General features: G+C 43.9%; 3 protein-coding genes across 3 annotated transcripts; all 3 read right to left on the bottom strand.

Annotated features, from left to right (window-relative positions):
• Positions 1-63: 63 nt before the first annotated feature.
• LOC136446802 (zinc finger protein 791-like) lies at positions 64-5,039 on the bottom strand. Its single transcript, XM_066445385.1, has 2 exons — positions 4,942-5,039; positions 64-2,682 (listed from the first exon to the last, which is right to left on the bottom strand). Exon 2 carries the CDS (start codon positions 2,667-2,669, stop codon positions 186-188), a length of 2,484 nt encoding a protein of 827 aa, XP_066301482.1. The 5' UTR covers positions 2,670-2,682; positions 4,942-5,039; the 3' UTR covers positions 64-185.
• Positions 5,040-5,361: 322 nt separating this feature from the next.
• LOC136446805 (zinc finger protein 665-like) lies at positions 5,362-8,984 on the bottom strand. Its single transcript, XM_066445387.1, has 2 exons — positions 8,851-8,984; positions 5,362-7,953 (listed from the first exon to the last, which is right to left on the bottom strand). The coding sequence occupies exon 2, from the start codon at positions 7,938-7,940 to the stop codon at positions 5,928-5,930; it is 2,013 nt and encodes a 670-aa protein (XP_066301484.1). The 5' UTR covers positions 7,941-7,953; positions 8,851-8,984; the 3' UTR covers positions 5,362-5,927.
• A 463-nt stretch (positions 8,985-9,447) lies between these two features.
• Positions 9,448-14,012, bottom strand: LOC136446799 (zinc finger protein 493-like). The gene is made up of 2 exons (XM_066445379.1): positions 13,902-14,012; positions 9,448-13,304 (listed from the first exon to the last, which is right to left on the bottom strand). Exon 2 carries the CDS (start codon positions 13,274-13,276, stop codon positions 10,100-10,102), a length of 3,177 nt encoding a protein of 1,058 aa, XP_066301476.1. The 5' UTR covers positions 13,277-13,304; positions 13,902-14,012; the 3' UTR covers positions 9,448-10,099.
• Positions 14,013-15,334: the final 1,322 nt, after the last annotated feature.

Here is a 15,334-nt window from a genome sequence, read left to right as displayed (position 1 = left end):
GGTTAAACTGCCCACCACACTTCTCATCAGTATGAGTTAACAGTGTGAGTTAACTTGTGTCTCTCAAGATCGCCACGTTCACTAAACCATTGACTGCAAATCCCACATTTGTTAGCTTTCTTACCAGTGTGAATTTTCATGTGCTTCTTGAGAGTAGTACCTTCACTAAAACACATGCTGCAAGCCTAACATTCAAAGGCTTTTTCCCCAGTGTGAGTGCGCATGTGGATTTTTAGGCTAGATAATCTACCATACTCCTTGCCACACTCCCCACAACTGTAGGGTTTCTCACCAGTGTGAATCATCATGTGTTTCTTAAGATCACTCTGGTCTCTAAAACACTTGCTGCAAATCTCACATTTGCAGGGTTTCTCACCAGTGTGAGTTTTCATGTGGCCTTTTAAATTACCGCTTCGATCGAATCGCTTGCCACAAACTTCACAACTGTAGTGTTTCTCACCAGTGTGAGTGCGCATGTGGATTTTGAAATGACTGGGTGCGTGGAACTGCTTGCCACACACTTCACAACTGTAGGGTTTCTCACCAGTGTGAGTCTTCATGTGCCTAGTTCTATCAAAATAATGGGTAAAGCTCATGCCACACTCCTCACACTGGTAAGATCCTACACTAGTGTGAGTTCTCATATGGTTGTTTAAATCCTCCAGCTGGGTAAACGCTTCACCACAACTGCCACATACGCAGGGTTTCCCACCAGTGTGAGTTTGCATGGTGGGTTCCTCACCAGTGTGAGTTTCTATGTAGGGTTCCTCACCAGTGTGAGTTTCCATGCTGGGTTCCTCTCCAATTTGAGTCTGAAGTAAGGACGTTTCTCCAGTGTGAGTTATCATGTGGGCCTTTAGAAGATGAAGTTGGGTGAACTGCTTGCCGCACTCTCCACAACCGTAGGGTTTCTCACCAGTATGAGTCAGCATGTGTTTCTTTTTAGCCCCCAGCTGACTGAACTGCCTGCCGCACTCCTCACACTTGTAGGGTTTTTCACCAGTGTGAGTCCGCATGTGTTTTTTTAGACCTTGTTTTAAACTAAACGTGTTGCCACACTCCTCACACTTGTAGGGTTTCTCACCAGTGTGAGTCTGCATGTGTATTTTTAGACTTTGTTTTAAACTAAACGTGTTGCCGCACTCCTCACACTTGTAGGGTTTTTCACCAGTGTGGATCATCTTATGAATCCTAAGGGTAGTAAATAAACGAAAGGACTTGCCACAGTCCTTACACTGGTGTGGTTTCTCTCCAGTGTGAGTTGTCATGTGGGTTTTTAGATAACCTGGTCGGGCGAACTGCTTGTTGCACACCCCACAAATGTAGAGTTTCTCAACTGTGTGAAGCAACTTGTGTCTCCGAAGGTTCCTGTCAAAACTAAAGCACTTGCCACACTGATCACACTGGTATGGCTTCTCTTCAGTGTGAGTTTCCACATAGGGTTCCTCACCAGTGTGAGTTTCCACATATGGTTCCTCACCAATGTGAGTTTCCTCATAGGGATCCTCACCAGTGTGAGTTTCCACATAGGGTTCCTCACCAGTGTGAGTTTCCACATAGGGTTCCTCACCAGTGTGAGTTTCCACAAAGGGTGCCTCATCAGTACTAGTGTGAGCTTCTTTGTGGGTTTGGCCACCAGTGTGGGTTTCCATGTGGTTCTTTAGAAAATCCAGCTGACTAAAGTCCTTGTTGCATCTTCCGCACACATAGGGCTTTTCTATCAGTGGTTCCTCACCAGTGTGAGTTTCTATCCCATGAGGTTCCTCAGCTGTGTGGGTTTGCATGTAGGGTTTCGCTTCACCTTTAGTTTCCATGTAGAGTCTTTCAACAGTTTCCATGTAGAATTCCAGACCATTGAGAGTTTCTCTGTAGGGCACCTGACCAGTGTGGGTCTGCATGGGGCTTGGTGGTACACTGAAGGATGCGCCCCCCTCCCCACATGGGCTCAGGTCTCCATCCTCACTGTTGACTTCTGTCTTCACGATAACACAGGTGTGGGTCTGCATGGAGGGTTCCTCCCCAGTGTGGGTCTGCATGGAGGGTTCCTCACCAGTGAGGATCTGCATGGGGGGTTCCTCACCAGTGTGGGTCTGCATGGGGCTCTGTGGTACATTGAAGGACGTGCCCCCCTCCCCACATGGGCTCAGGTCTCCATCATCAATGTTGACTTCTGTCTTCACCATAACACCGGTGTGGGTCTGCATGGAGGGTTCCTCCCCAGTGTGGGTTTGCATGGAGGGTTCCTCATGAGGGTGGGTCTGCATGGGGCTCTGTGGTACACTGGAGGATGTGCCCCCCTCCCCACATGGGCTCAGGTCTCCATCCTCACTGTTGACTTCTGTCTTCACCATAACACCGGTGTGGGTCTGCATGGAGGGTTCCTCCCCAGTGTGGGTCTGCATGGGGCTCTGTGATACACTGAAGGATGTGCCCCCCTCCCCACATGGGCTCAGGTCTCCATCATCAATGTTGACTTCTGTCTTCACCATAACACTGGTGTGGGTCTGCATGGAGGGTTCCTCCCCAGTGTGGGTTTGCATGGAGGGTTCCTCATGAGGGTGGGTCTGCATGGGGGTCTGTGGTACACTGGAGGATGCGCCCCCCTCCCCATGTAGATTCAGGTCCTCCTCATCACTGGTCATTTCTATCTTCACGGTAACGTCATCCATGACTGCAGCAGATCTGTAAGAACCACAAAAAAGTTCCATTCATAAATCTCTGCTTTAAGTCTGATATTTTGACAAGCTGTAGCCAACAAATTACACAACCTCATTTTGGTACAACTATTTGTGAAAGAACTGTTACTTCAGAAATGTTCATGGTGGTTTTATGTATAAAGTTTTCGTGGTGAACCGCAAACTTAAAGCAACCACGAACTGCCGGTCCATTGTGTGACTAGCACTACTATTGTTTCAAACACGTACTCAAAACCACCGCGAACACTCCATTTTCTCCCTACTGCAAAATTAAATCCCGCAAACCTTTCTGCATTAACAGTAGTTCCTGCTAAGTGTCACTGCTGTAACAGAAATACCTTTCTTATTATGTTGTATGTGATTGCATAACCCCCATACACACCCGACAAACTGTCTAACACCAAAAAGATGTTTAATTGTTAACCATGGCAAGCACAATCAAACCAGTAGAAAACAACTGGAGTGTACATGTGGTGCCCAGGCTACTATTTTTATTGATGCCCTACAAGATACTGTAAATACATTTAAGTTCGCGTGGTTTTTATTTCGCGCTAAGGTGAAAATGGAGCGTTCGCAGTGGTTTCAAGTTTGCGGCACACTATAGGTGCATACTGACGCAGTATTGGACAAAAATGGTTTTAAGTTCCCGGTGAAACTGTGGCCACAAAAACTGGGAACATAAAACCACCTCGAACGTTTCTGCATTTACAATAGTTATTTTCCTACAACTATAGTTTCATGCATCTCATAGTTTGCCAAATTATGTTTACCTTTATGATATAAGTGCCACAAATCTAGCCAGATTTAATTGCACCAGTCTGTAACCGGTCAGTAGGGGAAATTTGCATAATAGTAATCTACTACAACAGTATATACATGTATAGACAGACTTACATAAATAATGATGACATAATTTCTTCCACAAGTGATACTGTAAATGCATTTAAGTTCGTGAGGTTTTAATTAAACGAAAATGGAGTGTTCGCGGTGGTTTTAAGTTTATGTTTGAGACAATAGTAGACAAGGGGGTAGGAGGGCAAGAAATGTTTGCAGTGGTTTTAAGTTTGTGACGAAGAGCTTACTAAAACTGCAAAAAACGCGAACATAAAACCACCGCGGACATTTCTGCATTTACGGTACATCACAGAGATATAGAAAACTGCCGTTAGGTAAACCATGCAACTGTTTTTCAACGGCCCCCTGCCATCTGTTTGTTGACCTACATCCCATCAGCAGCTGCTGTCCTCGAATATGTGCCGTTATCTGTATCTGTATAGCCGCCCTTCGGCTTAACACCCCAGCTTTGCAGGCACACGGCGCGGCAGCAGCTGGTTATGTTACGCTGAACGGCCTGTCACACCTAACTTTTGCACATCTGACTGCAATCGTTCTTTGAAGCTATTCAGTAAAGATGCTCCCCTACAGCATCTGATGACGAGTTTCATTCTACTATGGTTCTCGGAAAATACAAATTTTTGAACGCATCAATCCTTAGTTGATAACTCTGGTACTTGAAGGTATGACTATTTCTTGTCGTTTTCTGGGCTCTGGTACTAGATACTTATCAGTTATCTAGTATCTACATTTATCGACTAGCTACTAATTTGCCCAGTTGACCTACTAGTAGACAGAAAAACTTGTTATTACACCAAAACGGACTACTAGTACTAACATATGTGGTGGAAATAGAATCAGCGGACCTTGTGCACCTTATTTTTGCTGCAGTTCACAAACATACACACACAAACAGAAAACGTAATAATTTACGCAATTCTCAAAAAAATATTGGTCATCTTATACATCATTCACAGGAAGGTTTTGCTTTAAAGAAATTTCAAGTTCTTAATTTTGGTCCAACATATTACCGAGGACGTTTTATATCTAAAGCCTCCTTGATATGTACAAATTTATCCTTTTTAGTATAATTTTGACCGCCCCCCTCCCCATAAGTCATTCCTTCAAATATCATCACAACTTGACCACCGTCTCTCCTAGCCCTGCAACATTTTTGCTGCAGTTGACAAGAGCCGGAAAGGCTTCAGACGAAGCGGAAAACCTAGGTATAAACACGTAAGAGAAAATTATAGGCGCACCTAAAAATAGGAATTTCCATCAGCTGCAGACTGTGTGTATCGGTACTGTAAAAAACGCAGATCCACGGCTATGTAGGCGCTACATACAGAAACTAGTATTGTTATCACTATTCTAAAATCTGCCTTTTAGCTAAAATATAATTCCACTTCACCTGTATCACTCCGAGACCGCAGAAACGTCATAAAAATAAACAAGACGACACGCGACGAAAATGTAGTCTGCTAAGGACAATGACCGGAAGTCAATAAGTCATAACCCGGAAACAGTCGGCTATCCAGGTCATAACCTCTTACCTGATTACCCTATAGACAAGGTACTAGTATGTCTGCCAGACGACATTGCAGCAAACTTGCCTGATTACAGTAGATGGCATGGTACATATGTATTTGGAGATTCATGTCTATTGGTGCAAAATAAAACGGATTGTAAAACACATTTTCATTGAATTATTATTTGCAATTTTCTAAGCAGCCTCTGTAGGTAGGTAGGTAGGTCACTGGGCACTACATGTACATGATGAACAGCAACTTATGAAATGATAATGAATCAAATGAAATAAATGACCATCATCAGAGGTTCATAATGAAAGTATAGTTTACTTTACTGGAAAAATGCTTGCATAATCTACTACAACAATGGGTAATATACATGCGAAACATTACAACATTTCTTTTTACATTAGCTACTAGTATGTGTTAGTCTGCCTGGGTAGAATAAAAAGACTACTCGTATTTTCCGCACAGCCAAGAGATTTATTCAATCGCAATTTCATGTACAGTAAATATTGCATCACAACGGTACTGCACAAAACAAAACAGCTTCCCATTCTACTGTCAAGTTAGTGGCTAAGAAAATAAATGAATTTTCAGCACTAGCATCAATCTGATATAAAAAAAACTTCTTCCATAAACTAATTTCTTGATAATTCATCAGGATATCTAGGCTATTCTCTTAAGGCCACACCAATTTAATTTCTTGGTTAACGGATTTTTATTTAAAAAAAAAAAACATTTTCGAAAAAAATCATCATGAAAACAGGCTGGCCCAACCTTCTGTCTTTGGGAATTTTTTTTCTTCTAATTTTTCTTTTTTTTTTAAATAAAAATCCGTTAACCAAGAAATTAAATTGGTGTGGCCTTAGGTGTCTTCACAGCCTCTGAGGTGTGACTTTCGTGAGGTAACTTTGGCGACGGAACTGTTAGGTTCTTCACCGGTGTGAGTCCGCATGTGGACTTTTAGATTCTTGCGACGTTTGAACCGCTTGCCGCACTGCTCACACTTGTAGGGTTTCTCACCAGTGTGAGTTTGAATGTCTGATTTCTCACCCGTATGAGTCAGCATGTGTTTCTTGAGATCACTACTTTTACTGAAACAGCTGCTGCAAGTATCACATTTGTAGGGTTTCTCACCGGTGTGTGAACGTAAGTGGACTTTTAGATTCCTGCGTCGTTTGAACTTCTTGTTGCATTCTTCACACTTGTATGGTTTCTCACCAGTGTGAGTCAAGATGTGTTTCTTGAGATTCCTGCTTTTACTAAAGCACCTGCTGCACTTCTTACACATGTAGGGTTTCTCACCGCGGTGAGTCAACTTATGTTTCTGTAGGCGACTCAGCCGATGAAATTGCCTACCGCATTCCTCACACTTGTGGGGTTTCTCTCCAGAGTGGGGTTGCATGCTGTTCTTTAGATCGCCCTGTGGATCAAACCCTTTACTGCATCTGCCACGAATGTCGGGTTTCTCACCAGCAGTGTGATGTTTCTGTACATGCCTTTTAAGACCACGTTGATCAACATAGCATTTGCTGCACTTCTCACACTTGTGGGGTTTCTCACCAGTGTGAGTTAGCATGTGCCTCCTCAGATCACGGATATAATAAAAGCCTTTGCCGCACTCCTCACAACTGTTGGGCATCTCACCGGTGTGAGTGAGCATGTGTCTTTTTAAAGCTCTTGATTGTTTAAAGCTCTTACTGCACTCCTCACACATGTAGGGTTTCACATCTGTGTGAAACGGAATATGATTCTTTAGTGAGTCCATAATACTGAATTGCATGCCACACTCCTCACACTTGTAGGGTTTCTCACCAGTGTGAGTCCGCATGTGCCTTTTGTGACCACTGGCACCACTAAACTGCTTCCCGCATACCTCACACTTGTAGGGTTTCTCCCCAGTATGAGTTCGCATGTGCAGCTTTAGATGATAGTTTCGTCGAAACTGCTTGCAGCATTCATTGCAGCTGTAAGGTTTGTCTTCAGTGTGAATCTGCATGTGTGTATTTAGGTTACTTAGTGTCTTTAACTGTATTCCACATTTCTCACACATGTAAAGTTTCTCACCTTTGTGGGTCAGCAAGTGCCTATTCAGCCTACGAGTGTCAATACAACACATCCCACACTTTTCACACATGTAGGGTTTCTCACCCGTGTGAGTGCGGATGTGCATTTTTAGTCCTCCTAGTGAACTAAACATCTTGCCACACTCCTCACATCTGTAGGGTTTCTCACCAGTGTGGGTCCGCATGTGTCCCTTCAAGGAACTAGGTGTTGTAAACCGCATTCCGCACTTCTCACACAAGTAGGGTTTCTCACCCGTGTGAGTTTGTATGTGTCTCTTAAGGAGACATGGGAAGCGAAAGTATTTTCCACATTCCTCACACTGGTACGGTTTCTCTCCAGTATGAGTTTCCAAGGTGGGTTTCTCCCCAGTGTGGGTCTGCATGGGGGGTTTCTCCCCAGTGTGGGTCTGCAGGGGGGGTTCCTCCCCAGTGTGGGTCTGCATAGGGGGTTCCTCCCCAGTGTGGGTCTGCATGGAGGGTTCCTCCCCAGTGTGGGTCTGCATAGGGGGTTCCTCCCCAGTGTGGGTCTGCATGGAGGGTTCCTCCCCAGTGTGGGTCTGCATGGAGGGTTTTTCACAAGTGTGGGTCTGCATGGAGGGTTCCTCACAAGTTTGGGTCTGCATGGGGGGTTCCTCCCAAGTGTGGGTCTGCATTGAGCGTTCCTCCCCAGTGTGGGTCTGCATGGGGGGTTCCTCCCCAGTGTGGGTCTGCATGGGGCTCTGTGGTACACTGGAGGACTCGTCCCCCTCCCCACATGGGTCCAGGTGTCCGGATCCACTGTTGACCTCTATCGTCACGGTAACTTTGGCCATGGCTGCAGCAGGTCTGTAACCATGACAACAGAGTTTCATGAATGAATATGTGGTGTCTGATTTCTTTCATAGCTGAAGCCTGTAGATCATCAATTATACAATTCCATGGCAAATTGTACCCTTATGGTTAGATACATTCCTGGAATTTGAGTGTCAATTTTTATGACTATTCCATTTCTATCAAACGAAGTGTAAAAAGACAGTGTCTATTGGAGCAAACGTTTATAATAATCAACAACATACACCACTGTTTTTCGCATTTAATGCTGGCATCCCCCTTGTACTACTCCCCAGTGGAATGCCCTGCAGTTTACGGTTGTGATGGCTCCTACAGTTTAGGGGTTCCAAGCTAGGCTGGAGGCCTGCCCGCCCTGGCCCGGGGACTCCTTCCCACTACATCATCCCTGATGGAGACCTTGTGGGGTTATTACACGCCGAAGATGGTGATGACATCAATGGAATTACCAATAAATTGTTGGTGATGTTTACCAACAGTGCGTCTGTCGCCCGTCAGAGTTGTAGCTAACAGAGGTACATTATATCATACATGCACCTGTCTTTTATTTCTATAGTACATAAGATCGAGCAAAACCCCATACACACCCGCTAAATTGGCTTACAGTATACGCATAATACAAAATAAAAATACGAAATTTTCGTAATCTTGCCCCCCCCCCAAATCTAAGTAATTTCAAACATATCTATGGCTAGCCCTCCATGTATCCTAGTCCTGTATTTAATTATATTTTTTCTCTGTAGACAAACGCCGAAAATACTCCAGAAGAAAACACAAATATTGACAACACAGATATGAGGCTCCATGACATCAGTGCCCCCTCCCTCTTCTCTATCGTGCTTTGCTGTCAAGTCTACAAAACTTACGAACGAGATAACCACCTAATCTACCTACCTGCAAGTTCAATTTCTGTTCAAATATATCACAAGGAACCTTGATTCACCGGAGCTGCGAAACTTTCGGTTTGATTGTTGATTTGAACTCCTTGTTTTGGGGCAAGACTCTGACACAGCTGGGTGTCAACAAACGCTGACCCGGATGTACTCGTATGACCCCGTATTTCACAGAAAGTGTTGCATGATTACCGAAATCGGTCGCGGTATGTTCGGCAGACGGTGTAGCAGCAAACTTCTTCTTATTAAGTGTCTGTTGATAGTTATACGTCATATCGTTCTCTTTTGTATAACTTGGCCAAAAATTGCTAGCATGATTCTGTATTTAAAGTAGATATTCATTTTCATGCAAATTTCAAATTACTGGATACTACTACTACTACTACATAATGTATATACTTCATAGTCACTTGCCCCCTAGCGGTTTGTTCTGAAGCTGCAGGGTGTTTTTGTTAAGATATTTTAAAGTAGAAATCTGAAGAAAAGATCAACGATTTTTGATATGTAGCTAGCTCAGACAGAGATGTACACGAGGAATACAAATTACGCAAAACATAACTACAGTTGTGTAATTAACGAAGACATTCCATTATAGTAATTCTTTTAAAGTATCTTTTATTCTGTACATGCTATGGACAGAGTATTGGGTGGCAGCTTTTCCCATCAGGACAAAGTGGGACAGGCTTGGCCCCAAATTACACATATTTCGTACAGCAAGGCTAAACTACAGGTCATGAAATTAAGTAAAAAAAAGGAAAGATTAACATAAAAAAAGATACTGTTAATAATTTAAAAAGGGATAAAGATAAGAAATTAATGTTGATGATCATAAAAAGGGAAATACAACAAAATTCTGTTACAACTGCACTGTTAATAATTACTCCTACCAAAGTTTTAATTCACACACAACAGATGCAAACCCCAAGAAAAATCTAGGAAAAAAAACAACAGTACAATTGAACATCCCAATTTGAACAATGAAATACGGTAAATCATTAAATGTTTGCTATGGTTTATGCGTTTTTTGTAGTGACGCCATCGCAAATTCATGATACTGTAAAGATGTTCTTCCATTGCATTACTACTGCACTGCACACAACCATCCTACTGTCAAGTTCAGTGGCTGCGAAAATAAATGAATTTACAGTACTTGCATCAATCTAATCCTGTATTGAAAAAACTTCCACATAATGATTGCTTGACATTTCATCAGGATTTCCAGACTGTTCTGTTTGTCTGAGGTGTGAGTTTCATGAAGTAACTTTGGCAACAGAACTGTTAGGTTCTTCACCGGTGTGAGTCAACATGTGGACTTTTAGATTCCTGCGTCGTTTGAACCGCTTGCTGCACTGCTCACACTTGTAGGGTTTCTCACCCGTGTGAGTTTGAATGTCTGATTTCTCACCTTTGTGAGTCAACATGTGGACTTTTAGATTCCTGCATCGTTTGAACCGCTTGCTGCACTCCTCACACTTGTAGGGTTTCTCACCAGTGTGAGTCAGCATGTGTTTCTTAAGATCACTGCTTTTACTGAAACAGCTGCAGCAAGTCTCACATTTGTAGGGTTTCTCACCAGTGTGTGAACGTATGTGGACTTTTAGATTCCTGCGTCGTTTGAACTTCTTGTTGCATTCTTCACACTTGTACGGTTTCTCACCAGTGTGAGTCAAGATGTGTTTCTTGAGATTCCTGCTTTTACTAAAGCCCCTGCTGCACGTCTCACACATGTAGGGTTTCTCACCGCTGTGAGTCAACTTATGTTTCTGTAGGCGACTCAGTCGACGGAACTGCCTACCGCATTCCTCACATTTGTGAGGTTTCTCTCCAGAGTGGGGTTGCATGCTGTTCTTTAGATCACCCTGTCCATTAAACCCTTTACTGCATCTGCCATGAATGTCGGGCTTCTCACTAGCAGTGTGATGGTTCTGCATATGCCTTTTAAGACCACGTTGATCAACATAGCATTTGCTGCACTCCTCACACTTGTGGGGTTTCTCACCAGTGTGAGTCACCATGTGCCTCCTCAGATCGCGGGCATAATAAAAGCCTTTGCCGCACTCCTCACAATTGCGGGGCATCTCACCGGTGTGGGTGAGCATGTGTATTTTTAATTCAGCCGCTTGCCTGAAGCACTTACTGCACTCCTCACATCTATAGGGTTTCTCACCAGTGTGAGTCAACATATGCCTCCTCAGATCGCGGACATAATAAAAGCCTTTGCCACACTCCTCACAACTGCAGGGCATCTCACCAGTGTGGGTGAGCATGTGTATTTTTAATTCAGTCGCTTGCCTGAAGCACTTAGTGCACTCCCTACAGCTGTAGGGTTTCTCACCTGTGTGAATCAGTGTGTGACTCTTCAATCCACCCAGCTGATTGAATTGCATGCTGCACTGCTCACACTTGTAAGGTTTCTCACCAGTGTGAGTCCTCATGTGTCTTCTACGACTGCTACTGTCACTAAACTGCTTGCCGCACTCCTCACATCTGTAGGGTTTCTCCCCAGTGTGGGTCCGTAGGTGAAGCTGTAGATGACCCATTCGACGGAACTGCTTGCCACATTCTTTGCAGCTGTAAGGTTTGTCTTCAGTGTGAATCTGCATGTGTGTATTTAGGTTATTTAGTGTCCTAAACTGCATTCCACACTTCTCACACATGCAGGGTTTCTCTTCAGTGTGGATCAGCATGTGTCCCTTCAGTTGAGTCCTTGTTCTACAGAACATCCCGCACTTGTCACACATGAATGGCTTCTCATCAGTGTGAGTTTTCATGTGTTTCTTTAGGTAAGATTGCCTACTGTACTCCTTAGTGCACTGTTCACACTTGTAAGGTTTCTCACCAGTGTGAGTCAGCATGTGTTTCCTCAGAGCACTGAGTGAAATTAAGTGTTTGCTGCACTCCTTACACTTGTGCATCCACATGTGTCTAATACGACTAGTAATGCTTCTGAACTGCATGCCACACTCACAGCTGTAGGGCTTCTCACCAGTGTGAGTCCGCTTGTGCTTTGTTAGGCTACTCTGCAAACTAAACTGTTTGCCACACTCCTCACACCTGTATGGTTTCTCCCCAGTGTGAGTTTGCATGTGTGTCTTCAGATGACTCTGTCGGTGGAACTTCTTACTGCAAACATCACAGCTATACGGTTTCTCACCAGTGTGGGTCAACTTGTGTTTCTTTAGTTCAGTCAGTGCGATGAACTGTTTGCCACACTCCTCACACTTGTATGGCTTCTCACCAGAGTGAGTCAGCATGTGTTGCTTAAGAAGATTTGGAAAAACGAACTGTTTGTTGCACTTTTCACACTTGTGCGGTTTCTCACCTGAGTGAGTCTGCATGTGTCTAATACAACTACTTTGGACACTAAACGGCTTTCCGCACTTCTCACAGCTGAAGGGTTTCTCACCAGTGTGAGTCCGCATGTGTCCCTTTAGGTTACCCAGTTGACGAAATTGCTTCCCGCATTCCTTACAACTGTAGGATTTCTCCCCGGTGTGAATCCCCATGTGTGCCTTCAGACCACTCTGATGGCAGAACTTTCTGTTGCATACATCACAGCTATATGGTTTCTTACCAGTGTGAGTCATCATGTGGCTCTTCATGAGACTCTGTTCAACAAACTGTTTGCCGCACTCCTCACACTTGTATGGCTTCTCACCAGAGTGAGTCTGCATGTGTCTTTTACAACTACTTAATCTACTAAACCGCTTGCCGCACGCCTCACAGCTGTAGGGTTTCTCAGCAGTGTGAGTCAGCTTGTGGTCCTTAAGGCTGTTCTGATGACGGAACTGTTTGCTGCATTGATCACAGCTGAAAGGTCTCTCACCAGTGTAAGGTCCCTCACCAGTTTGAGTCTGCATGTGGCTCTTCAGGAGACTAGGTAAAATAAACTGGTGAACAGTGTGAGTCTGCAGGTGGTTCGTTATATCACTCAAATTACTGAAGACCATTCTACATATACCACACATGTAAATGACGCCGTTAGGTTTTTCAGAACTGTCAGTCTGCACATAGGGTTCCTCACCAGTGTGAGTCTGCACGTAGGGTTTCTCACCAGTGTGGGTTTCCATGTAGGGTTTCTCACCAGTGTGAGTCTGCACGTAGGGTTTCTGACCAGTTTGAGTCTGCACGTGGGGTTTCTCACCAGTGTGAGTCTGCACGTAGGGTTTTTCACCAGTGTGGGTTTCCATGTAGGGTTTTTCATCAGTGTGAGTCTGCACGTAGGGTTTTTCATCAGTGCGAGTTTCCATGTAGGGTCCCACGCCAGTGTGGGTTTCCATGTAGGGTCCCTCACCGGTGTGGGTTTTCATGTAGGGTCCCAGAACAGTACTGTGAGTCTGCATGTTGGCCTCTTGATAGCTGAAGGACTCAGCCCCTTCCTGACACTGATCCTGTTCTTCACTGTCCATGTTGACTTGTGTCTCCATGGTAACCTTTGATCAGGTTGCAGCAGTTCTGTAAAATTGAACGAAAAATCGACATATATAGTAAGCAACCATCTTAAGTGAGTGAGCGAATTAGAAACAGAGCGGTTAGGTAAGTGAAGTAGAATGAGAGAGTGAATGAATGAGTGAGTGAGTGAATAAGAGTGAATGAGTGAGTGAATGAGTAAATGAAAGTGTAATAAGTACAAAAATATATACACATAAATGTTTGTGGATTAGGACTTAAAACATGTAACCTGTGTCTTTGCTACATTTTGTCTCATCCTAAGGTCTATTATGAATCCCTTATGACCTGAAAGGAATTTTAGTGGCCAGCATTTTTTTGTATTGGCAAACCAAGTATCAAACAAACAAAGAATTCAACAGCGGCCTCGGTACTTTCAAATATATGTTAATAAATGTGCGTTCATTATACAAGACAGTCTTTAGACGGCCCCAAGATCTTGAGTACTTATTTTTACGTCGCACAACGTTCTGCCGGTACTAGTACCGTACTGCCCCCCTCCCACATAAATTTATTTTCTTACGCGAGAGAGCGCCATGCATGAATACAACCAAGTAGCCTTATACTTTTCTTTACTACCAATTCCTCATCTATTCGTCTTACCTGCAAGTTCACGTTTGTCACAGGAAACCTTCAGAAACTCCCGCAAAGGAACAGATCTGAGCTGCAAAGCCGTGAAACTTTCTGGCAGACTCGGACACAGCTGGAGGTCAACAGGCTACGACCCGGAAGTGCTCTACCACAGGTCACTGAAAGTATCGCCTGATTATTCAAAACGGTCAAGGTGCTTCAGCCAGACGGTGTTGCAGAAAACTTGCGTCTTCAATGTTTTAAAACTGGTACTAAGTAGTAGTGGTAGTCCGCTGTATTCTGCTGCTGCAGTAGTGGAAACAAATACGTAATACGACAAGATATGGTACCCGTCGTATCGTTCTGTTTTCCATACCCTGGCCGAAAACTATTCCAAGCAGAGGTTCGGTCGAGTGGGGTAGGAGTGCCCAGGATTTTTTACGTTCCTCTTCCTTCACCTCTGCCAGATAACGCATCCGGATCTTTTGGAATTGCCAAACTGCGCTGGCAACCCCCCAACTTTATATGCATGATGACACAAAGTACCACTACACGCGTCCGTGTGCCTCATTAATTCAGCTTATTTCACGGTCATGTTTTAGCGCCTTCTATCTCTCAGCCCGCCAACTACAGCAACCGTGATAAATAAAACCCTCCGACCACACCGTTGCAAGACCTTGCAAGGATAGGATGCACCAAGCAGGTCGTATAGAGCCTCCTTGGGTAAACCAAATCAACATGATATTTGAAAGGAGACACATCAGGGCTCTGAATACTTTTGAAAACCGATGTTGCCCGCACACTGCGTTTACCGTGACAGTTCCTTCACTTTGAGGAGGACAACCTTTCCAGTGATCTTCGGAAGCGAAGAAACAGCCATCATCCTTCACTTTGGGGAATTCTTTACCCACCATCAGTTTTTCAAAAGTGTTCCGAGTCCTGATGTGTCTCCTTTCCAATGCCATTTTAGTTTGGTCTACCCAAGGAGGCTCTACAACATCTGGTGTATCCTATCTTTGCAACGGTGCGGTTGATCACGGTTCGCAATGCTGCAGTTGGCGGGCTGAGAGATAGGGGGCGCTAAAACATGACCGTAAAAGAAGCTGAATTAATGAGGCACACAGACTGAAGAGTGGCATCCGTTGGTTCATGTGGTTGTAATCCTTAAAACCCGTATAACTCCTGATAGAATTGACGGATTTTGTTGATTCAAAGCCCAAAACGCAGAGAATGATATGGGCAATCAATATAATGCATTACGCAAGACCCCATATGTAGCCCGAATAAATGCCTGATTTTGGAAAGTGAACAATACATCTTTTACACAAAATTACCCCCTAAAACGGACTTAAAAGACTCATAACGTCTTCTAAATGCGAAATATCGAACAAAAACATACTTTCTTGTGGTTCCTGTGGTATCTTTTGCCTATTTTCACCGAAAATTATTGATGTTTGATATTTGTT

The sequence above is a fragment of the Branchiostoma lanceolatum genome, chromosome 13 (assembly GCF_035083965.1).
Source record: "Branchiostoma lanceolatum isolate klBraLanc5 chromosome 13, klBraLanc5.hap2, whole genome shotgun sequence".
In the NCBI taxonomy this organism is placed as follows: Eukaryota; Metazoa; Chordata; class Leptocardii; order Amphioxiformes; family Branchiostomatidae; genus Branchiostoma; species Branchiostoma lanceolatum.
The sequence above is the reverse complement of the archived record's forward strand: the minus strand, read 5'-3'. Positions and strand labels throughout refer to the sequence as shown.

What these genes read in the sequence shown, in the direction of transcription:
- LOC136446805 (XM_066445387.1), bottom strand. Translation starts at nt 7,940, where the DNA reads ATGGCCAAAGTTACCGTGACGATAGAGGTCAACAGTGGATCCGGACAC.
- LOC136446802 (XM_066445385.1), bottom strand. Translation starts at nt 2,669, where the DNA reads ATGGATGACGTTACCGTGAAGATAGAAATGACCAGTGATGAGGAGGAC.
- LOC136446799 (XM_066445379.1), bottom strand. Translation starts at nt 13,276, where the DNA reads ATGGAGACACAAGTCAACATGGACAGTGAAGAACAGGATCAGTGTCAG.